Source organism: Panthera onca, chromosome C1 (assembly GCF_046562875.1).
Source record: "Panthera onca isolate mPanOnc1 chromosome C1, mPanOnc1 haplotype 2, whole genome shotgun sequence".
Taxonomy (NCBI): domain Eukaryota; kingdom Metazoa; phylum Chordata; class Mammalia; order Carnivora; family Felidae; genus Panthera; species Panthera onca.
The window spans coordinates 204,894,266-204,917,431 of NC_138346.1; the positions used below are offsets into that span (position 1 = coordinate 204,894,266).

Consider the following 23,166-nt stretch of genomic DNA (forward strand, 5'->3'; position numbering starts at 1 on the left):
TTTGGGGCGGGGGGGGGGGGGGTCTCTCTTTTCCCCTGAGACCCCACGTCCGGTCCATCAGCAGATTCCACTGGCTCTGCTGTCAGCATCTGACCCCTCTCCACCACCACCCTGGTCAGGCTGCCGTATCTCCCCTTGCCTGGCTGACAAGCCGCTCAGAAACTTACTTAGGTCCTAGCCTCATTTTCATTTTCAAGTTTCGAGCAACTCTGCTGTGATGAGATATGGCAACAGCCCCAAAGCAATCTCCCAGCACTCACCCTTCTCCCCATACTTACTCTCTACCCACAACCGCAGCACCGCACCCAAAGCCACCACCAACCAGATCCTTGACATCACCCAGAACGTCCTACATACTCCAGACCCCAATTACTTTTCTAGCTTTATCTCCCACTACTCCTCTCCTGCCCTTGCCCACCCTGCTCTAGCCACATCGCCTCCTCCATACTCCTCAGACAGGCCACGTGTACTCCTGCCTCAGGGCCCTTGCACTGGCCCTGCTGGGGGGTGGGGTGTCTCCCCCAGACACACAGCCAATCCCTCAAAGCCATCAGATCTTTCCTGAAGACACTCGCTAAGTGAGGTGGCTTTTCCTGGCCTTCCTCTCTAAAACTACATTTGCCTGATGTTGCCAACACTCTCCTTGACGCTTAGCATTATTTAGCATACTATATACTTCAATTATTGTCTGTCTCCCATACTAAAATATGAGCTCCATGAGAGCAGGGGTTTCATTCTCTTTTGCTCACTGTGGTGTCTGTAGCACTTAGAACACTGTCTAGCCCTTAGTAAGTGCTCAACTGATGCCTGTTGAAGGAAGGACGGAAGGAAGGAAGGAAGGAAGGAAGGAAGGAAGGAAGGAAGGTAGGTATTCTGGCTTAGGGATGGGAGAGCAGCGTGGAGGGGCCATGCCTGTCTCAGGAAGCCTCTGGCATGGCATGATCTTTGTTCTTTGGCCTCTTTACCTGCTCTTTTTACTCGATCACTCAATAGAGGCCCAGGGCTCTGTGGAGGGTTAAGACACGAACACAGACCGATACTGTACAATCCATTTCTGTGAGAAACAGACTAATTCATAGACAGGAGGCGCAGAGAGGTGTCCGGGGCCTGGGAGGAGGGGGGCTGGGAGTGAAGCTAGCAGACTTGGGGCTTCTTTGGGGGGTGCTGAAAATGTCTAGCGGGTAGTCTCAGTATAAAGTGCTGAGAATGTTCTGGAAATGGATGGTGGTGGCAGTTGCGCAACAACGTGAATGTACTCAATGCCGTGGGATTTTGCCCTGAAAAATGGCTAAAATGGTAAATTCTTTTGCTGTACTTTAGCACACACACAAAAGGCAATGAAAAAAATGAACAGAGATTACCACATGCTCAGAATCGTGGGCTGCAGAAGGTATCAGATGAGTCCAGAAGGCACCGTGGCTGGTGTGACCGGGGGCAACTTTGTGGAGTGGGGGATATTTGGGATGGGCCTTGAAGGACGGGGACATGGAGGGTGGGAAGATCTGGCAGAGGACGCGGGTGGGGGTGGGGAAGAGGGCGGCCAGGAGGTAAGTCTGGCCCTGTGTATGTGTGCTTGGCTGGGGGTACACGTGGCCCCACACGGGGGACCCTGAAGCCCCGTCACCTCCCCCTGCCCCCTGGCAGCCTGGACCTGAGCTCCTGGAAAGGCTCATGGGGAGGCTTCTGGCCAGGAAATAGGGGGCAGCCCACGGTACCCAGGGAATCCTAGCTCCTCGGGCCTGCTGAGTGGCGGGGTGAGGACGCCCCCACAAACGTAGGGTTCCGGGCTTCTTCACCTGGCCAGGCTGGCCTACCCTGCAAGACTCTGGGCCTTGGGCCCAGACTCCCCCTGTTAGTGCCAGGGCCACGACGTCTGCAAGGTCAGGGCCGAACACCTCGCGTGGACGCCCTCCTCGCCATTGCCCTGTGGGCACCAGAGTCCACACGACAAAGCAGAGTCTCCTGCAACCACTGCCCTTTCCAGGCTCAGGCCCAGGGGAGCTAATCGCAGCCACCTACCGAGTCCCTTCTCTGCCGGCACCGCACGGGGGTCTTCATGGGTATTACTTCATAATCCCGAGGGACGGACAAGTACTGGTACCCTCCCCATTTCACAGGCAAGGAAAATAGGGCTCAGAGAGGCTACATGGCCTGCCCAAAGCCAGAGCACTCGGGTTGGCATGTGACCGTCTGACTCTCAGTCCCTGAGCTCTGGGCTGGCTTCAGACCAGGGCTCGAGGGATGGCTTGGCCACTGTCCCTGTGTCCCACTCTCCTCCTGGGGCAGCGCCTCTCCCCAGCTCTGGAAAGCTTCCCTCTTCCTAGGCCTAGATGGTTTTGTCGCCCGTCCCTGCCAGCTCCTGGGGGGCACGGTCTCCAAGGCCCCAGCCCTCCCTGAGGTGAGGGGAGGCAGGGCTGCCCTGGACGGAAGCTGCCACAGGAGGCTCCCACTGGTGCCACTCTCAGCACCTGTGCCAGCATTTTGGCCCAAAGAGGACAGGTTTCCCCTCCCGTTGAGGACAGGAGTTCCTCCCACATCTGTTCCCCACGAGTGGTTATGAGGTACTTCGCTGCATGCTTGCCCCAGGCCGGGCTCGGTGCTCACAACACTGCAGGGGCAGCACCAGCACGGATGAGGAAACCGAGGCCCAGGGAGAAGTCGCACAGGTGCAGGTTGCAGAGCGATGCCCGGAACCCGGACTGCCCCACTACCAGAGCTGTGCAAGGAACCACAGACTGCTAGACAGGGGCCCTTAGAGGCCCTCTGGTCCAGTCGCCGGGGTGGGGCCTGCGGCTCGTGGGTGACGATGCATCCAGTTTTCCTAGGACTTCTGTTCTACATACGTGCTGACACGTTGCCACAAATCTTGTTAGCTCCAAGATAAACAAAAGTCACGTGTAAGTTTATAGTATGCTTTAAAAAACCGTTTAATTGAGGGGCACCTGGGTGGCTCAGTCAGTTAAGCGTCCAACTTCAGCTCAGGTCATGATCTTGCGGTTTCTGAATTTGAGCCCCATGGGGGGTTCTGTGCTGCCAGCTCAGAGCCTGGAACCTGCTTCAGATTCTGTGAAGCCCTCTCTCTGCCCCTTCCCCAACTCACACTCTGTCTCTCTCAAAAATAAACATCAAATAAAAAAATTTTTTTAAATGTTTGAGGCAAGTACCTTCTACTACGATAGCCGACACAATGCCACCGACACAGGAAGGTGAGCCTGGCCTCCGAGAGTGTGCCTGGCCCCCACAGCTCACTCTATGTGGACATCGGCTGGTGCCCGGGGCAGCACGCTCAGTGTGACCGTGTCCTCTCAAAGATGGGGTAGGCAGAGGGCTTCCTGGCTGCCCCTGTGGCAACTTCTCATTTGTTTAGCTCTGGTCTGGACTTTGTGTTTACACCAGGGTGACCCTTCTGGCAAAAGCTGGCTGACCTCAAATTCCTCCACCCTGTTGAGCTCCAATGTACCCACCTGCAAAATGGGCTAAAAGTAATGTCACTAGAGAATCAGCATCCCCGACGGGGCAGGGAGAGCCCCTGGTATCGACACTGACTCGAATGACGGAGGAGGAGGGGACAGAACGGGGATGGTGCGAGCCTTAGGCGCATATGGCGAGGGACACCCTTAGTGAACAAAAGGAGGCACTCCTGACCTCGCTGACACTGTCCACCGCTCAAGTGCCTGTCCCTCCTGGCACTGGGCACCAGTGGAAATGTCACAGGCTTTGGGGACTGACAGACTTGGGCTTGAATTTGGGTTTAGCCGCTTCCTGAATGTCTCTCACTGAGCACGACAGCCACTAGCCACATACAACTATTTAAAATGTAGGGGCGCCGGGGTGGCTCAGTCAGTTAAGCGTCAGACTCCTGATTTCAGCTCAGATCGTGATCTCACCGTTTGTTGTGAGATCGAGCCCCCCCCCCCCCCCCCCCCGCATGGAGCCTGCTTGGGATTCTCTCTCTGCCCCTCCCCTGCTCACAGGCACGTGCTCTTTCTCCCTCTCAAAATAAATAAATATTTTTAAGAAATAAATTAAAATAAAAAATTCGGTTTCTCGGTCACACTAGCCACATCTCAGGGGGTCAAAGCCACATCTGACCAATGACTCCCACACCAGGCAGTGCAGAACAGACCGTTTCCCTCATCACAGGGAATCCTACCGGGCAGGGCTCATCTGGTGACCCGAACAGGATGCGATGTCTGCGCTGGGGACGATGCGCACACGGACCGGCCCAAGGCAGAGGGCAACGAATGGAAGTGCTCAGCCCGCCCCGGCCGCGAGGGCTGAGCAGTGCCTTTCCCTGCAAAGTGCAGGTAATGCTGGGTCGGGCTGCTCGGATTGCCGTCTTGCTGCGGACTTACTGGGTGACCAGGTGAGGTCGCCTCCCGGAGCCTCAATTTCCTCATTTGCAAAATAACAATTCATGCTCTTTTAGCCCCAGAGCACTGCTGCCAGAGCCAAGCAAGCAAATGATTCAAAATGCTCTGAAGTATGGGGGCCACGGTGACAAAAGGGACAGCAGCCCAGTGGAGTGGGAAAAGCCCACGTCTGGTGCCAGACACCTGGACGGCAACTCCACCTCTGACCAGCCGAGGACGCCGGAGCCCAGAGAGGAGGCCGCGGCTGAGCTCCTTCGCTGCAAAAGGAGTAATGACGAAGAGACTTAACCTTCCGTGTTGCTGTGAGGCCGGATAACGACCCGAGGACGGCAGAGCGCCACGAAGAGTAGGGCCTTATGGGCCTGCTGTTACCCGTGCAGGGAGGCCAAACACTAGGGAGGCCACGCCGGGCCGGGCGTTTGCCACCCGGTCTCCTCGCTGCGCTCCGCCTGCCTGAGTCCCGCTCCACCGGCCGGGAGCCCTCCCACTGCTCCAAGCCGGCACGCCCGCAGGGGACAGACCTGGAGGCACCAAACGGACCGAGACAGCCTGTTCTGCTGATGCCAGAACAAGAGGCCACAGGGCCAGGACCTCGGGGTGTGCTCCGAGCTGAGAAGTCAGCCTGCGGTTGGTGGCACACCCCTGGGCTGCAGGCTGTAGCTCCAGGCGGCTCAGCGGTGCAGCAGGAAGCAGCAGCAGGAGCGTGGCTCCCGGGCATCCAGACCCCAGCTCTGCTTCTGGTTTTGCTGCTCACCTAGTCACTCAGGTGTTTCCTGAGCCCCGGCCATGCACGACTCCAGGGGAATGGGGCAGAGAGAGGCGGCTGAGGAGGCCCTGCCTTCCGGACACTCTGTCCAGCTTGCCCTCTTTTCCCTCTTCCTCCCCCACCCAGAAGCCCACCTTGCCCGAGCTTCAGAAGTACCAGTGGGGTCTCTGCATCGGGGCAGGGACCACTCCAGAGCTCTGGGGCCCCTGTTAGCATGAGTGGCATTTTTTTTTTTTTAAGTTTATTTATCTTTGAGAAAGAGAGAGAGAGAGAGAGAGAGAGAGAGAGAGAAGCAGGCAGAGAGAGAGGGAGAGAAAGAATCTCAAGTAGGCTCTGCGCTGCTGTGGGGCTCGAATTCATGAACCATGAGATCACAACCTGAGCTGAAATCAAGAGTCGGATGGATGTTTAACTGACTAAGCCACCTGGGCGCCCCATGAGTGGTATTTTTTTATTGAGCACTTTCTACATGCAATAACCTATACCAAAGCGTTATATGTGTTACCTTTAATCTCCACAATTACCCTAAGAGTTTTTATTACCTCCATTTACAGACAAAAAAAAAAAAAAAAAAAGAAAAGAAAGAAGAATCAAGGTAAAGAGAAGCTAATACCCAGGGTCACACATCTAACAAGCGACACAGCAGGGTATTGAATTTAGATCTGAATAGCTCGGAAGGGTGGCTCTGAACCACATTTCATATAGTGTTCTAATGAAATACTTTCCAATAACTTTGGCTGCTGTTCTGGAAAACATTTATCTTTTAGGAGCCCAGGATTAGGGGAGAGGTGGGGAAGTCAGAGAGGCCAACATGCTTCCCGGAGCTGTGTGGGTCCAGGAACCACCCTCGCATACCTGTGCCAGGCTGTGTAGGCCTCTGCTGCTCCTGCGGGGCTCAGGCTGGTCAGGTGACTGTCCTTCCACGCTCCAGGGACTGGAGTGAGCCTGGACTGAGGTGGCAAGTATTGACTGAGGGCTGGTGAAGCCGGGGTGGGCCCTTGGCCACAGACCAGCTAGTCCCAAAGCCAAGGCAAAGGGCATGACACCACATTTCTAGCGGATAAAAGCAGAGGTTTAGGCCTGACTGGCCATCTCGGGAGGGACGGGGGGAAGGGAAGGGAAAGGAGACAGCAGGCAGGGAGCCTTGCTAGGCCCTCTGACAACAGTCCGGGTACGGCAGGCCGGGCTGTCAGGGACTGGTAGTATAGCTGACTAGATATTTTCTGGCCGACTAGGTATTAAGCAAGAAATGCTTGGCAATTTCCTTTTTTTTTAAAGGTTTTATTTTGAAGTAATCTCTACACCCAACGTGGGGCTCGAACTCACAACCCTGAGGATCAAGAGTCACACGCTCTGCCGACGGAGCCAGCCAGGCGTCCCAGGCGAGAAATGCTTGGATATAGCGTCCACGTAAGAAAAAGCTCTGGAGTCAGAGCGCCTGTGTTCGAACCCCTGCTCACCAGCTCTGTCACTCATTAAGTGACTTCTCTGGTGTTGGTTTCCTCACCTGTAACACGGGATAACAGCAGTGACGTCACAGTGCCAGGGAAGTAAAATTACACAAAGCTCTGTGTCCCAAGCGCTTACATACAGTAAGCACTTAACAGGGAATATTAGGAGAATATTTCAAAAAAATATTAACCACTCCTATGTAAAAGAAAACAGAGAGAGAGAGAGAGAGAGAGACAAACACAGCATTTATAGGTACTTTAGGTGTGGACCGGCATGGATGCTTTTGGTCCTCGTTTCTCATAATCTTTGTTTGGGCAACATGACTATCGGTCCCTAGCACGACCCGACCTCTACAGCATCTGGCGTGGGACGGAGGCCACAACAGGACCTCAGAGAGCCCAGAACTCCAGGGAGAACAGACCTTTTGCCATCAGACACCAGAGGTGCCTGGTTAACTGTGTGCACGTGTGCGTCTGTGTGTGTTAACAGAAACGATGATGTACGGTTCTTGCCCTTGAAGGGGTCACGTTTTAGTGAGGGAGGATCTTAAGTCACCCTGTGACAACCTGATAACCCCATACTCCCAAACCCACCCTCGCTCCTGCCTGACACGTCTCAGCCCATCGCGTGCGTGTGCACAGCCGCCCTGTTCCCCGTCTTACCTACACTCCCTGGGCTCACAGGCAGCTCCAGCCCCGGCCTCTCTGCAGGTGCTGGCTTTGGTCTGGACCCTGTGTCGACCACAGAGGTTCCGACCTTAAAAGGAATGAAAAGCTGTTCGGTCGTGCGCCAGCCCCGTGGGCCCTCTTCCCACCCCCTGCCCGTTTTTATCAGACCCTCCTGATGGCAGGTCTATGAAATCTTCCCTGGAGGGGGCTATGGGTCCCTGGACTGACCTTGTCCTGATGTGTTTGATCAGCTGTTTCTGGCCTACGCTGGGGGAACCAGTGCGAGAAGAGTGGCAGGAGTGGTGTTTGATCAGAGCAGCTGGGGAGCTCTGGGCCTGGATAGCTGCTCTGAGCCTTCTGCTAATCTCTCCTCGGAGGACAAAGGAAGGAGGATGTTCTGATAGACCAGCCCTCAGGTGGCCTGGGGAACAGCCTCGCTGGCAGGGGGGAGATGTGGGAGGGGGTTTCTCCCTGAGGGGCACGAGGGCAAGCCAGACAAGCGGCATCTACCGAGCACTTGAGTGCACCGTCTGGTGCGATAAGTGTGCAAACAGATGCAGGTGTCTTAGTGGGCACGCACTGACTGACAGGGCAGAAGATGGCACCGGGGCACAAGAATAAAGCCTAAAGAACGTTCACAAGAAGAAATAAACCTCGTTGTGGGTTTTTAAAGGTTTTATTTTTAAGTAATCTCTACACCCAACATGGGGCTCGAACGCACAACCCTGAGGTCGAGAGTCGTGTGTTCTACCGACCAAGCCAGCCAGGCACCCCTGAACCTGGTTTCTATGCCCATGTCCTAGACCCTCTGTTCTAGGTGAAGCCTTGGGTACTGGAGTATTTCTCAGTGAAGGGTGAAGCCCTTTGGTCTAGGACAAGTTCACACAGAGGCAGCCAGAAGCTACATTTCTCTTTACACCCAAACACATCCCTGAGTGTAAGTGTGGAGGGTAAGAGAAACAATGAACAGGAGCACTCCAGAGGCAGGGTGGGAAGACCAGACATCATTACAGACTCCGTGTTCCAACTCCCTGGTTCTCACTGGGTGCTGCCCCCACCTGTGCTCAGACAAGACTCCTCGGCTGTGCTGCTGAGGGGCTCCGACAGTCCCTGCTCCACTTGGGATGTCCTGTCCCCCCCTAATCCCCATTCACTTGGGTCTGGGACAGAGGCCCTGGGATTACACGGTATGGCCCAGAGAGGGGAGTCTTACCTTGGTCTTGGGCACCCCGGCACTCTATTGCAGGCCCTCTACCTTAAGGATGTGTTGGACGTACTCCTTCTTGCCCTTCTCTGCCCTCTCCCCCCAGGCTCTTTAAACGTGTTGCAAACATCATTTCCAAAGCATCTATATGCTGGTAGAAGTTTAGGAAGGCCTTGCCCAAGGTCATTCGTCTAGTTAGTCCATGCCCTTCCCACTGTGCTGCTTAGCCTCCTACAGCAGCCCCCAGGCCCAGGGCGGAGATGACTGGATTGTCAAGGGATCACTCGGCCCATTTCCCACCTCTGCACACACTCACCTTTGTGGCTGGAGCCTAGGGGTGCGTTACCATTATCCAGAGCCACCCAGCACCCTGTAAGGATTATTGCTTACAACAGAGGGCTCCAGCCTCTCTCCAAAGACCGCTTAGGCAGGGGCACTCCTTCATAAAGGCCCTGTGGGCTCTGGACAGGGATCCATTCGAGCCACTCCAGGACTGTCCCGGGAGACGTGAGCACAGAGCCACCCTGCCCGCCCGCCTTTCCCCAGCCTCAGGGCTGACCTGACCTTAGAGGACCTCTGGTTAGAACGCGCCTCCCCTTGCCTTTCACGCTGATTCTTCCTGCAGAAATGAGGTACATCCTGCCCGTGTGCGGCCTCTCGGTTTCCTCGTTGGCTGCCAGCAACGTGACATTTTCAGCTATTTACCACAAAAGGTTTCTGCTTATTTTATACTCATCCGCTCAGCACTTTGTGCTTTGGGGCAGTTGAGATTCAAGAGATAAATGAAAAGTGGTGGGTGTTATAAGGTTCCCCGAGGGTTCAGAGAGAGAGAGAGAGAGAGAGAGAGAGAGAGAAAGGCAGGGGGAGGGAGGGAGAAGAGAAACATGAAGGTGCAGGAATGGACACCCGCCTCAGTGCCAGCCATCGCAGGGACCGGCTGACCTCCACGTGAAAGACTTCGCGAACAATTACAATCTCAACGCTAAACCCATTAAAGTCAGACCTGGAACCTCCCTACAGTTCTGTACGGCAATATCCCCCATTATAGATGGGAGTGGGGAGGGGGGAGGCTGAGAGGGTGTCTCCCCCAAGGTCACACAGTCAGAAAGTGGCACAGCTTGGACATACCCAGGTGGCGCACCTACGCCCATCTCTGAAACACTGCGGCACACTTGCTCCCTGGGAAGAGGGCTTCGGAAAGAGCCTCCACGTGACAGGACAGCATCCGTCCGCCCCGCCCACTCCCCCCCCCCCCCCCCAACGCAGGCCAGGCTCGTGTGGCCTGAAGGCACAAGAGCCCCGAGGACACCAGGCCTATCAAGCCGGTGCCCATCTGACAGCTGACCAGAACCAAAGAGGAAACAGGTCTGTAACATCACAGTCCATTTGAAACTCAGGCAGCACAAGATTTTCAAAGTACGTATTTTATTTATACAGAATAGTGCAAGTTAAATGAAAATAACGGTTTGTAATCTAATTTACACAGCACCAGGTGCTGGCTAGTTGTCCTGACCGTGGTGGGAGGTGTGGCTGGCCTTGGGAAGAGAAACGACGAACATTTACACGGTTGGGACGCAATGTGAATTAGCCCAGGAAATAATTTTTCTCAACATGATCCCCAGGACACAGGCGGCTTCCCTCGTCCTTAGAGGCACAGCTGTATGCGCAGGAAGTTTCTGAGTTCTGGCTGTGCTTTGAGCCTTTGGCTCAAGTCCTACCAGCCCCAAGGTTTTCCATGACAACAAAACAATCATCATCAACTTGCTTCCGATACCCTCTTCGACCCACAAATCTTACTGTTAATCCCATTTCTTCCCTACAACTCAAGGGACCCTGGGATACACTGGACCAAGCGGAGCAGGGCTGAGGCTGCTGTTCTTTGTTTGGGAGGAATAATTAAAACATCCCAGCAATTTCTCTGTCACTGTCCAGCTTTCCAGTCCCGATTTAATAGAAATGCTGCTTGTCCCCTACAACCGTTCTATGCGAGGTTACCAGTTTCTTCCATCCCTTAGGCAATTCATAGATCTCAGGCACATTGAGATTTAAAGGCACAGCCCTCCCATCTCATTAATATGTCATCAGCCTGTGGAGACTGCGACATCACCTGCAGTGAGAAACTCTTAGGGCCCATCTCATCTTTCTCGATTCTGAGAGTACACCTGATTTATTGAAAACCATGAGCAGAGTAGGCCACCTCCCCCACCCCCCACCCCCCCAACCCATTCGCCCTGTCGGACTGGACCTCATTTTGTCCCTCGGCACCTGACCATCAGAGCTCTTCCCTGGGGCATGTGGCCAACACCCGTGGTTGGTGGGAGAGGAGGGTCAGTGTTTCCGCACAGAAGCCCTGGATGGATCACCAGGATTCATCACGGAACCCAGGATTCACAGCACAGACAAGACCCTGGCACTCGCTGGGCTCAAAGGCTTCTAAACATAAAGCTTCTGAGACAGAAGAGACAGGCTTTTTGCCTCAGCCCCTCTGCTGCCCTGCCGGCCCCAGGTGCTGCTCAGGTACTTGGGACAGTCCGATCTTCCTCGGGCAACCCTTGCTCTTGAATCTCCTATCTGTCGTCTCACTTACCTGGGATGGCAAATCCCGTTCCATAAATGATCCCCATTATTCCCACAGAAGCAGACTCCAGCTTGGAATCTGACTGCCTTTCCACTCCTCACCGGCTGCTCCACGAGCTCTGGAAGCAGAGAAAGTCCGCGGTCCCACTGAACGTAGCCGGGAAGCCCACAGGCTCCTCCACTCCACCGCAAACGTGCCAGGGTTCAGCCTGGAGGCCAGCGGGGCGCATCCCTGGCAACGAGGCAGACAGACACCCCTGCCATAAGAAAGCAAGTGACGGGGACCGAGGAGAGCACAATGACAATGTCCTCTGTGGCAGACATTCAGAAGGTCTCTCGGGCAGCAGTGGGAGGAAAGAACCAAAACAGCAGAGCTAGAAAAAGTCTTCCTACAATTAAAATCCACACTTAGGCATCTTTGGGGAGGGACACTGTAAAATCACTGCCACGCAGTGCCCTGCAGAGGTCCACTCGGAGCAATGACTAAACTCAGGACGCACCTTTCCTCGCTGTCGACTAGAAGCGGCACAGGGTCCGTGCCTCCTGCCGAACGGGCCACGGGGCAGGCGCGCACCTAGCACACATCCGACCCCTCTGTTTGCTCCCAGCACAGTGAGCTGCGGGTCTGGCGATTCTGGAGGAAATGTGTGCCGTGCCACAATGTGGGGCTCCACCGGAGACCTGAGAAAGGATTTCTCGGTACTTGAAAAGATCTGGAACTTGGTTTAAAAACTTCAGCTTTCCTTCACCAGGAGACTTTTTTAAAAAGAAAAATCACTTTTCCCTACGAGCCCTTAGCAATTAAGTTTCTATTTGTTTTTCGACTAGAAGGGATTCTGACGGCGCTGCAATCCCCAGCCGCCGCCGAGGCTCATGAGGAGTGGCACTCTTATCCGCCGGGCTGGCCCCCGTGGCGCTGTAAGCACGGGCCACTCCATTCTCTTCCGGAGGGTTTCGTCTGGTCCCAAGGGGCGATTCGGTGCCACTCTGCCAGTTGCAGATCGAGAGCTCTCCCGGTCTGACGGCTCACGGGACCGAAAAACCTTCAGAAGAGACGGCCGTGGCAGGAGCAGTGAGGGCTTCACGCGGAGGCCACGTCTTAAGGGTTTGAGCACCATCTTCTGGTCAGGTTTTGGCTTTTGAGGACTTGCCTTTGAAAACTTCATTTACTCCACAATGGGAAGATCCCTGAGCCGACAAGCTCAAGTGACTTGCATATCGAAACGAGGACACGAGTGGAGGCAGGAGCAGTTAGCTGCCTGGTGTGCACAGGCCTGCGCTGGACCTCACCGCCCGCGCACGGCCAGATGGCCGCAGCGAACGCGCCGGTCAGCGGCAAGGCTCCGCCTTCCGCCCTTCCAGCGGGGCGCGGAGGCGGTGAAGTCCTCACCGGGTCCCAAATCGACCCCCTGCCCCTGCTCGGACGGGGTCACGCGAAATGTGCTCGGCAAGGAGGCGTGGGCTCGCGGGGGGCCGACGCAACTGGGCACTACCTCCGCGGGGGGTCAAGCCCCTCGCCGTGGCAGGGAGCCCTGGCTGCTGTGTAAACACTGCACTAGCAGACTGCGACCTCCTGGCATCAAGGAAAGAAGACAAATGCTAGTCGTTCCCTCCAAACGGCAGGAACCTACATCCATCTAATTGCACTTCATAACGGATTCCACAAACCATTAATTATCAGATTATATTTTAGGAACCGCACATAAAAAACTTGGTGAAATTCAGACTCCAAAGGCTCACGACCCTGCGGTAACAGCGGCAGCCTGGAGAGTCGGACGACAGGCCCCTCGCAAGGCAGGGGGAGCGGGGCCGGAGGAAGAGCCAGGGGCAACCACGGGCACCACCGCACCCGGCCCGGCCCTGGTTCATTGGCCGTAACGCCAGCTCCAGAGTGAGGGAGCGAGGGTTGCGGGCCACGTAGACATTTCCCGCTCTGACTGGAAATAGGGGTGAGGGGAATGTGGGAAGGCTGCGGGAACCAGCCTTCAGGTACAGAACACCACGGAAAATATCCTGGAAAGGCAGGGACTGTCTTTGCAGCGGGACGGGCCCACACTGACTGCTTCCCGCAGAAACACGGCAAGGCCTCGTTTGGGGAAGGGCTGACGGTCCTGACGAGGTGGGACTCGGCATGGAAGCGAGGCCTTCCCACGTTAACACGCCGCTCCCCGTCCACCGGGAGTGGGCTGGGCCTCCCGAGCAGATGGGAGGATGACAGGGTGAGGAAGAGGCCAGTGTGCACCAGCCTGGGGCTCTCTGGATCGTCCGTTGTGCTTTGCTCTCATTTTTAGACGCCCAGAAGGCACCGGCAGCCCCGATCTGTGGGCCACTGTCCCCCACACCCCTGCCATTCTGCACAGGGAAGGCTGCCCCCGATATGTGACCGCCGTCCCACAGGCACCTGCCATTCTGCAGGGAAGGCTGCCGGCACACAGCCCCTCTCTGGTGCCCTGGCCATCAGCTCCCGTCCCACTGCTCATCACAGAGGCCACTGCAGTAGGCCCGTCCCCTCTGAAGGGCAGCGGTGTCGGTGCCGATGACTCCAGCACTGTTGGTTCTATGAGACCGAAGTGAGAGTGTTCCGGTTGGTGGAGGCTAAGATGCCCACTACTCGGGCCAGCTGGGGGCGGAGGGCAAAGGGCAAAGCTACGGAGCGTTCTCTCTGCGGCAAACGCAGGGCCCTCCCCTGGATGGGCAGCCACTCACTTGGCCTCGCCACAGATGAGGGTCACGGTACCATCTAGCAAATCCTCCACGGTCACCGCCACAAGCTCAGAGCTGGTCTGAGACGTCTGTGAATCCGGCAAGGTCACAAACACCTGTGACCCAGCAAGCTGGGTCTCCTCCAAGGTGATCACCTGCTCTGTCGGGGCCGCCGGCTCTGGGGTTTGGATCACCTGAAAGGGAAAGACCGCGAGACCGCTCTGGGCAGTGTCCACAGTGGGCTCCCCAGAATTTACGTGGTTTTCGTCTCATGCTGTAATGATGATATTTATGTTTTCACCTGAGGAGAGCAATTACATGTGCCTAATGGGAAGAGGCAAGTCTAACACTGCAGCGATGCAAAAGAGAAGGCAGGCAAACAATTTAAATAACTCCGTGTGCTAAATTGCTATAATTTAGCTCAGTACGCATCTCAGGGTGCCCGGACTCTGTGATTACCCACCGGTGAACACGGGCTCAGTTTCTTACACTGGGTTTTCCTGTCTCGAGGATCACGCTGCGGAGGGGAGCGCCACTGAAAGGAATGCTACTGAAGGTGGCCGGTCTCAGGCTTGACCACGGAAACGGAAAGACTTATCGGAAGCCCTTAGTCAGGCAAAGAGCCTTCCTTGGAGGCTGTGTGGCTACAGAACTTGGGAGCGGGGACGAGTGGAGGAAATGTGACTTCCGTCAGCTCCCTCGTTTGCCTCCCCAGGCTGGCAGCCCCCCTCTAAGGCCACACGGACTTCTTCCAAATCCGGGTCACCTGTTCCAGACGGCCTTCCCATCCCAGGGAGAGCCAGTCTGTGGCGAAACACCCATTTCCTGCCCGGACCTCCACGCTGATGCTCGTGGCCTGTGGAGCTCGGGACAGCTTGGTGCCCCCTGATACTCTGAAACCAGAGAGCCCGTAGTGGGCGACGCTGCCCTGGCTCTTGAGAATCAGCCCGGAGTGAGGAGCAGAGCGCTAGACCTGAGGGGGCAGAGCAGGGGAGGCCAAGCTCAGTCACCTGTCTGTGCTGTGGGGATGAGGGGACTAATTCTGAGGTCTAATAAAAAATCACCCGGGATAGCAGTTTTCAAACTGTTTCTCCTTATTCTTTAGCAACAGAAACCTTTTTCTTCCCCCTCCTCATAAGACATCATAACTTACCAAGAATCCTAGTATATAAAATCCTAGTATATAAAATCCTAGTATATAAAATCCTAGTATATAAAAAAGATCAAAGCAGAGCCATCGTGGGTGATACAGCAGCAGGGACTTCCCTGGAGCCTGCCCACCTGCCTTGGTCTCTGCTCGCACAGAGGCCTGTAAGAACACGGCTCACAAAGGACTCATCTGTGGGGCTGGACAGCAGGACCGTTCAAGCAGTTAATGCTTCCGTTCCAGTCCACCCACAGACGATCGACAGAACTGGGTTTCTTTTCCTCCTCTACCCACCCTCGCTGGAGAAGACAGGAAGAGCAGGAAGAGGACCAGGGACACAGACAGGGGCTGGAGCAAGCTTAGTTTTGAAACATCAGAAGAGGCGAGCTTCCCCCCGGGAAAGGTGAATGGCCCTGACACACCCAATGTGTTTCGAAGGTGTCTCTGGCCCTGAAGGTGGTTGGTCTCAGGCTTCAACGGCAGGGGTCCCGACAGAGAGCTCACCCCCTCTTCTCTGAGGCCTCCCGCAGCTCCTGCCGTACCCCAGGGTGTTTTGCAGAAGATGGGGAGTGTGTGAATGAGGAGAAACCAAGCTTGTTGTGCTTGTGGAAATTCTCATTCCAGGATCCCTCTACCCAGGGGCCATCTGCATGTGTTCGCCAGGAGACTAGAATTTTCTGTTTTGTTTGGTTAAGAGGTCCAGAGAGACTCTTCTACAAGGCCCTCTTGGTCGTGAGTATAATTACTCATGGGACCCTCTGGGAGCCGGAGAGAAAGGCCAGGTGGCATGACAGAGCTGCCTCTAGAGAAGCCTTAGGAACCTCGTGTTAGCACCCTCATATCCGAAGGCCCCAGCATCACCTGCCCCACCTGTGAGGCTGCTGCTTGAGTCTCAGAGCCCGTCACCTTTGGGTGTTCAGATTCCAAGTGGCCATCAAGCTGGGCCTGCGAGGTGAAGAGCTCCCCGCAGAGCTCACAGGGGAAGGTGCTCTCTGACTGCTTGAAGTGCTCCGTGGTGACGTGGTGTTGCAGTGCTCCCGGGAAGCGGAAAGTAGCCGCACAGTACAAGCACCTGAACGGCTGCGACCCTGGAAGAGGGGGACACAAAGGACGGGCTGTGGGTGGAACGACTGAGAGAAGGAAGAGCAGGCACAGGGGAGAGGCCGCACGGCCGGGATCAAGGTGCAGACGCAGATGTAGGTTCTGAGGGGCCTGAAGCTTGTAGCTTTCGGGGATCCTCTTTAGGAAAAGGAACGCAACGTGAAAGATACAGGAATGGGCCCCACGCAGGTGAGGGGCTCTGCAGCACAGCACCAGATTCAGGCTCCAAGTGCCTCTGCTGAAGCCCATTCTTCACTCAACTGCAGGTAAGGGTGCGGACGATACTACACTTCATCAGGTCCCAGAGGCACGTTTTAACATCCCTGACACGGAGCCAACGGCATCTCACGACTGCTGCGGGCCAGGCGGCGGGTGACGTACAATTACCAACGGCTGCACAGGGACGGACGTCTAAGGTGGCGGCACCAAGCCCTGCGGAGTGTGCGTCCAGGGCTTCGAAGGAAACCCCCGAGACGGGAGCAGCGCACGTTGCTAGCTCACAGGAACCAAATGGCTGAGGAGGGACGCGGTAAGCGGTGGACGCTCAGCTACATCCCCAGAGCAGGACAAAGGGGCTAGTTTTCCCTAACGCTCAGGGCACCAACACCGACGGCCTGCGTGTGTCCGTCCCCAGTGCTGCTGATGCGGAGTAGACATCACGCACGACGACACATGCCCTGGCGGTCAAACTGAGAGCTACTCTGAGAAGCGGCTGCTCACGGTAATTTCTGTCTACCTTCCTCCCGACGTGCACACACAGGAGTGCGTACAGCCTCCGTCACATTAAGTCCCAAACGGCACTGAGAACGGCCTGCAAATTCTAAGTGACAACTAAGTATAGTTTAATTGGCAGCAGTGTTTCTTTCTTAACGGCTCATTAAAAACTAGCATTTCAGGTCTGATGAGACACGGCCCTGACTACGATAACCACAGTGGCGCTTGAGGGATGCCCGCCGGGGTCGCGCCTCCCGTGTTCCCTGGGTATGAACACATTCAGTTTGCAGTTACGCCGTGAGGAAGGAGGCACTACGATTGTCCCCGTTTGATAGATGAGGAAACTGAGGCACACGCTGATTAAGGGTCCTGGACCACACACCGCACAGCCGCGGATGGTGGAGAAGAGCATCCCCGGGGCGGCGGGGCCCAGGAACATCGTGGAGGGGGCACTGACCTGAATGCTGGCACTTGATATGAACCTGCAGCAAAGCCGGTGTGGGGAAGAGCTCCTTACACTGGTCACACTCGTGGAACTTCGTATCTGCGGGGCACACAAGGAAACAGGTGCTGGGAACAAACAAGAGGATGGCCCTCTCGGGCCGGAGAGGCACAGGGCTGGGGGTGGCAGTGACGGCGAACACTTAGCCAGCGTCTCCCCGGGGAACCTCGTGCCTACAACCTGTCAGTGCGGTCTAGTGTAAAGAGCACCAGATCAGAACGGGCCGCCCGGAGGAAAGTAGGGCTGCCGTGAGAGGGGAAGGAGAAGGCACCCACCAGAGCTCAGCGTGCGCCTCACACACAGGAGATGCTTCAAGCCCGCAGTGATTACCCCGCAGACTGACCTGCGAGGTAGGTATTAAGAACTTTCTGAAGAGAAGGAATCTGGCTCAGAAGAGAGCGGTCACCGGCCGAGGTCATGCAGCCGATCAGCGCCGGAGTCAGGAGTCCACCCAAGCCCGTCCACCACTTCCCGGGTACCATGATGAGCCACTGTCGCTCAGGGGCCCATAGGAGCTTACGGTGCTCCACGCCTCTGGGTTTGAAAACCACAGCCACTCAAGCTGCTGCTTACCGTTACCGGCGGGCCAGTGCGGTGGTGTGCTGGGACAGAACGAAGGCAGTTGCCACACCACACCACAGCCCCAGAAGTTGGGGTTGTGGACAGAGCTCAGGATGCTGTCATCTAGCCACTCCGCCCGTCAGCTCCCACCCCGTCTACAGGCACCCGAACTTCACCTGCATGCTCTGCTTTGATGTGCTTCTTGTGTTCAACGGTGTTGGAAAAGGTCTTGTCACAGGAGCCGCACTGGAGCGATGAAAATTTGGAAGATCGATGATTCTGAGCGGCAAACACATCAGGGTGGTGGGTCCGGTTGTGGTACCACAAACCAGACAATTGCTGCAAGGAATACGGCAAATGTTAAGTCTTGGAACGTTCCAACAAGCTGGAGAGTTCACCAGGCCCTCGTGAGACAAATGAGCTTATGGGTCTAGACCCACACTCTTACCTGTCACACTGAGAGCCCATGCGAGAGGAAAGGCTGGGGAACAAGGCACCTGTGTATTTGCCAAGAGGCTACTATGGGGCAGGGCTCAGCCTGGCCCTTCAGAAACTCTCACCCCTCACAACAAGCCTATGAGAGAGAGGCCAGAACCTTTCTAGCGAGGTGGAAGCTGAGGCACAGAGGGGCTAAATGATTTGCCCAACGTCATATGATTTAGTATAGAGCAGGGCCAGGATTCAAACCCTGGCCTTCCACCTGGAGTGTGTGGGCTGTATCTCACTGCCTCCCAGAGGCCCAGGGAAGCAGCAGAGACCCTCCTGGAGCGGGAGCATTTGTTGTCCCTGCTCCATGAGCAACTGCTACTCCTTTCCGGGCTCCAGAAGAGCCCCGAGACACTGTGCCTACAGTTCTGCTTTCCTAGAGGCCAAGCCCAGGTCAGCTCTGTAACCCTGACGTCACAGCACCAGCTCGGCACAAAGTTAGTGCTCCATTTCTGTTGAGCTGTGCTTCTCTCCGTATACCCAAATCTTACAGTTGTCACAAGAACCACCGTTTTCTCTGTAGTTTTAGAGTTGAGTTTCTCGTATGTGGTTTCTTTTTAGTTCCATATGGGGTTTCCCCTTAATCATATACCAAATTCGAAGGTGAAAAAGCAGACCCCCTTCCCTGGGAGTTACACAACAACCACCACCCAGTAATTGTGCTAGATAAGGGAGTTCCAGGCAGTGTTACGCAGCCATCGTCACTCTCACATCCCTTGACACACAGGGTCAATGGGTTCCACAGAGTGTGAATGTCCACAGGGAAAAAGCAGCATTCGGTTCGTGACAAGGCTGAGACCTGAGAGAAGAGGTGTAGGAATTCTCGGCAATTAAAGTTCCCAACAGCATTACTCTGACCAGATCACCCTCGAGAGTCTGAGTAATTACAAGCTGCATCCTTCACGGGAAGCGGCCACATCAGCGTCTCCAGGGCTCCCGGCAGATCGGAGGGAGGGCAGCCTGGGGACAGGGGGAGGCGCTCCTGGCAGAGCCTGAGGTCACCTGGTAGGCCTTGTTGCAGATCCCGCAGCTGAAGGGCTTCCCCCCGACGTGGGTCACCATGTGCCGCTCCAGCATGGAAGGGGCGCTGAAGATCTTCCCGCACGTGGGGCAGGGGTGGTACTCCTTGGAGTGGACCTCGTGGATGTGCTTGCGATGGTCCTGCAGGGTGGGGAAGCTCATCCGGCATTTCTTGCAGTCGTAGGGATCTTCTATGTCTGGTGCCACGGGACATCGTGAGAAGAGACGGAGGGGAAAAGAAACGACAGGCAGCAGTCAGTGAGACGCGGGCCGTGTGCAGCTCCAGGTGCCGGACTCCGTTCAGACGTCAGGCACGGCCGCAGACTCTGAGGACCAGCTGCGAGTGCGGTGGTCACCTGACTGCCCCCTACCTTCGTCCCGGGAGGAGGGACTCCCCCGAGGCCTCTGTACTAACCACCTCTGCGGCATCAAGCGGTTCATCCCGATTCCTCACGTTACACCCTACAAGTTAAATTCCGCTTAAGTACTTTGCACGGAGCAGTGCCCTTGCTCTTTCCCTGCTCGCGGTGGGCATTTCTGAGTTTTCTCGTTTTCTACAGAGATTTCCAACAAACTCCCCGGAGCATGCTATCTCCTTTATTGTCAGCACATGACTGACAGGAAGAAGGCTTCCTCGCTCCTCGCCTTAGACTCAAGAAAGAAAACATTTTCAATGTTTAATGAGTGCCATGCGACAAGCATGTTTTAAGTGCCTTACACATATTAACTCCCTTTATCCTTCCAATAATCCTACGAGTGGGATCTATTATCATCCTATTTTAGAGATTAGGAAAAGCAAGGCTTACAGACTGCCTGCGCAGTGACACCAGTGGGAATGGCTGAACTGGGTGACAGTCCCAGCTCTCATTCCCGTGGCCCTGCTCCGAGCCACCTGCTTAACTGGACATGCCAACTCTGCAGCGAGGCCTCACAAACAAGAACTAGCACCGATGCAGGAAACGTGTGCTGTCGCTTTGGCAGGAAACTTCAGTTTATTTTTTCTGAAAGCAACGGAAAGCAGAATGTTTTCATCCTTTGCCCACGAGCCGATCCTACACGTGCACCGAGTCAGATTAATTCAAGAATCTGGACGCGCAGCAGCACTCGGTGTCATCAACTAGTTTCCCTGTGGACATGAGCTCTTGAAATCTCAGTTTACGCTGCTGTCAGGGCGCTCTGAAGCGGTTCTCCGCAAGCCATGATGCGGGCCTGCGACACAGGTAAGGAACAGTTCAGAAGAGGGGCCTGGATGCTGGCCTGCCACCGGGGACGCTTCCTAAGACCCGGAAGTCTTTGGGGTCCTCTGCGTCCTGACAATTGACCGGTCCCGCCCTCACCCCTCTCCCCGGTAATGCTACCAGGAAAAGGAGACCAGAGGAGCATGGCATTCAAAAAGGCTGAAAGGACATAAGATGATGGCACTAGATCCAAGCCAGATCTCACTCATCTGGGAGCCTCACGAGCTGGACGTGGGGACCCAGGAACACCTTGGGGGAAGGGGGCAGCCCTGTGTATACCTCCTGCATCGTCCACGGTGTCCAGCCCTGGGCTGGGCACAGAGGAGCCCCAACAATGTCCTTTGCCAGGTGGCAGATAACAGATTTGCATGGGTCGACCTTAAGTACATGTTTGTGAGGCCCTGTGTTTGCTAGAAACTGGTGCGTGGGAAACAGAGGCAGGGAGGGGAGAGGAGAGGGGAGAAGGGAAACAGAGGTGGGGAGGGGAGAAGGGAGAAGGGTATGCAGGGTGCATGACGTGCTAGAGAGACCGGCTTTGACGGTGACAAATGGCATCTGGGAGGGCTGCTTCCATCACCAGTAATAACATCTGGCATTTAGTGAGCATTTCTGTGTCACGCTTTACACGGGATACCTCACTAACTCTCACAGCGATCCAAGGTGGCGGCATCCCTTTCTCTCATGTACAGAAGGGGTACGGGAGGCTTAGAAAGGTAAAGAAATCTGCTTAAGGTCTCAAGGAAGAAAACGGCAGGGTCAAGATTCAAGTCCAGGCCCGTGTGATTTCAGAGCCCAGCTCCTCCTAACTCCCGGGGACACGGTGTCGATCACACGCCTGCTGCTGGAGAAGACGCAATGTGGCCAGCCAGACACCACACTGGCCATCTCCCGAGGCCGGAATGAGGACGGAGTTTTCTGTACCCTCCTATGTGTGTGTCGAACAGTAGCACGTCTTTGTATCAGTGCCAGTAGAAGGGGACAAAAATGGGGGCAGACCCCACTGACCAAGTGGCCAGGGGAGCCCTGGAGAGAGAACGCGGGGCAGAAGGCTTTCAGGGCGGCGTGAGCAGGGACCACGTACAACGGTGTGCATGAGCTCAGACAGCGTCCGGCCGCTCCTATGGGGAAGGCGGGTAGGGCTATGAGATGAGTGGGGGCGGGAGGGGGCGTGGAAAGAGAAGCTCGGTGGACTAATGGGAATATTCTGGTGCTCTGCAGCCTGTTATCAAGGATCTCCTTCAAGCATAATTTGCCTTTGTCAGCCAAGCAGTACGAGGTGGGCTAAAAAGGAGACAAGGAAACAGCCTGGACGTTACACGATGACACGTTAAAATGGGATTTTTCTTGGAATAGGAACAAGGGACTCGGTTTTGCAGGAGAATAGGGGAGGGGAAGGCAGCAAATGGGGCTGGCTCTGGTGGAGTGTCACTTTCTGTCATGATTGCTACGAGCCCTCTCAGAGCCAGTGCCTGACATCCACTCCACAATCTCGGTACGTACTGTGAAAGGTGTGCAGGTGGATGGACAGGCCATTGGCTTGCCGGAAGCCCTTGCCACAGTCCCTGCAGACATATGGCTTGTCCCCGGTGTGGGTCCTCACGTGGCGGGACAGCTCAATGGACTGGGCGAACACAGCATCACAATACTGGCAGGCATACATTTTCCCTGGAAACATACACGAGTTTACCCATTAGAAACAGCACCAAACATTCACGGCATTCCTAAAACAAGATCACACTGCAAGGCACGTGGTGGGGAATATGATCTGGGAGAGGACATTAAACCACAAGCAATCTGCAACACACCGGGTGAGAGGTCTGAGCCCCTCTATCAGACGGCGGCACACACACAGCTGATGGCACAGTGTGGTCTCTCTCCCCTGAGGAATGAGGACAGAGTTCTCATCACACAGACTACCCATCTGCTAACCAGGCCACCCCAAGTACGGAAGAGCTCATTCCACTCCCAGGAAACAGATACGTCCTCATGCCCAGAAATTCTCATGCCCAGGTACATTCTCATGCCCAGATACATCCTCACGCCCAGGGTCTGGATCCCTTGCCACAGCCACAGTGCAGAATTGCGACTTCACATAAAGGTGACAGACGGGGACTCAGAGAATGGAAGCCTTCTCCCGCTGACTTGCTATAAAGTTATTATAAATCATTTGGCTTCTCTATTTCCTCATGCACATTATGAGAATACAATGACCAGACTGCCAAAGACTGTTAGAAAATACAGGTACAGAGCAAGGCTCGGACGCCGGCATCTGTAAGCCACTCGACCAGCTGTGCCTCCAATGTCCATTATGGGCCAACAGAGAAGTGGAGAAATCAGTGAGGCAAGGGTCCAGGTCCCCCAAACCCTAGGGACTGCTTCAACGAGAGCAATCAATGCCATGTTCATCGTTCACATGTTGGGCTTTGAAATAAGATTCGTTAGGGAAAAAAGGGTTTCTTCAATCAAGAGTGGAATTATTAAGAAGCCCAGGGCTCAGCCCTTGGCCTTCCTTATTCACACTTCGTAGAGAACCTTATCCCGGAGCTCAGATGCCATCTGTACCCTGACGACGGCCACATTTTTGTCTCCGGCTCCCATCTTTCCCCAGAACTGCGGACCTGCACATCCAACCGCCATCACCCTCCTTCTCCGCC

General features: G+C 55.4%; 1 protein-coding gene across 1 annotated transcript in view; it reads right to left on the reverse strand.

The window, feature by feature from the left end:
* Positions 1-9,871: 9,871 nt before the first annotated feature.
* ZBTB40 (zinc finger and BTB domain containing 40) overlaps positions 9,872-23,166 on the reverse strand; it is a 79,635-nt gene continuing 66,340 nt past the window's right edge. The window contains exons 13-18 of the mRNA XM_078452232.2: positions 22,013-22,177; positions 19,257-19,471; positions 17,945-18,107; positions 17,163-17,249; positions 15,761-15,978; positions 9,872-13,937 (exon numbers count right to left, since the gene is read on the reverse strand). Of these exons, the coding sequence (XP_078308358.1) occupies positions 13,743-13,937; positions 15,761-15,978; positions 17,163-17,249; positions 17,945-18,107; positions 19,257-19,471; positions 22,013-22,177 (1,043 nt within the window). The 3' untranslated portion in view covers positions 9,872-13,742. The remainder of the gene's footprint in view (positions 13,938-15,760; positions 15,979-17,162; positions 17,250-17,944; positions 18,108-19,256; positions 19,472-22,012; positions 22,178-23,166) is intronic.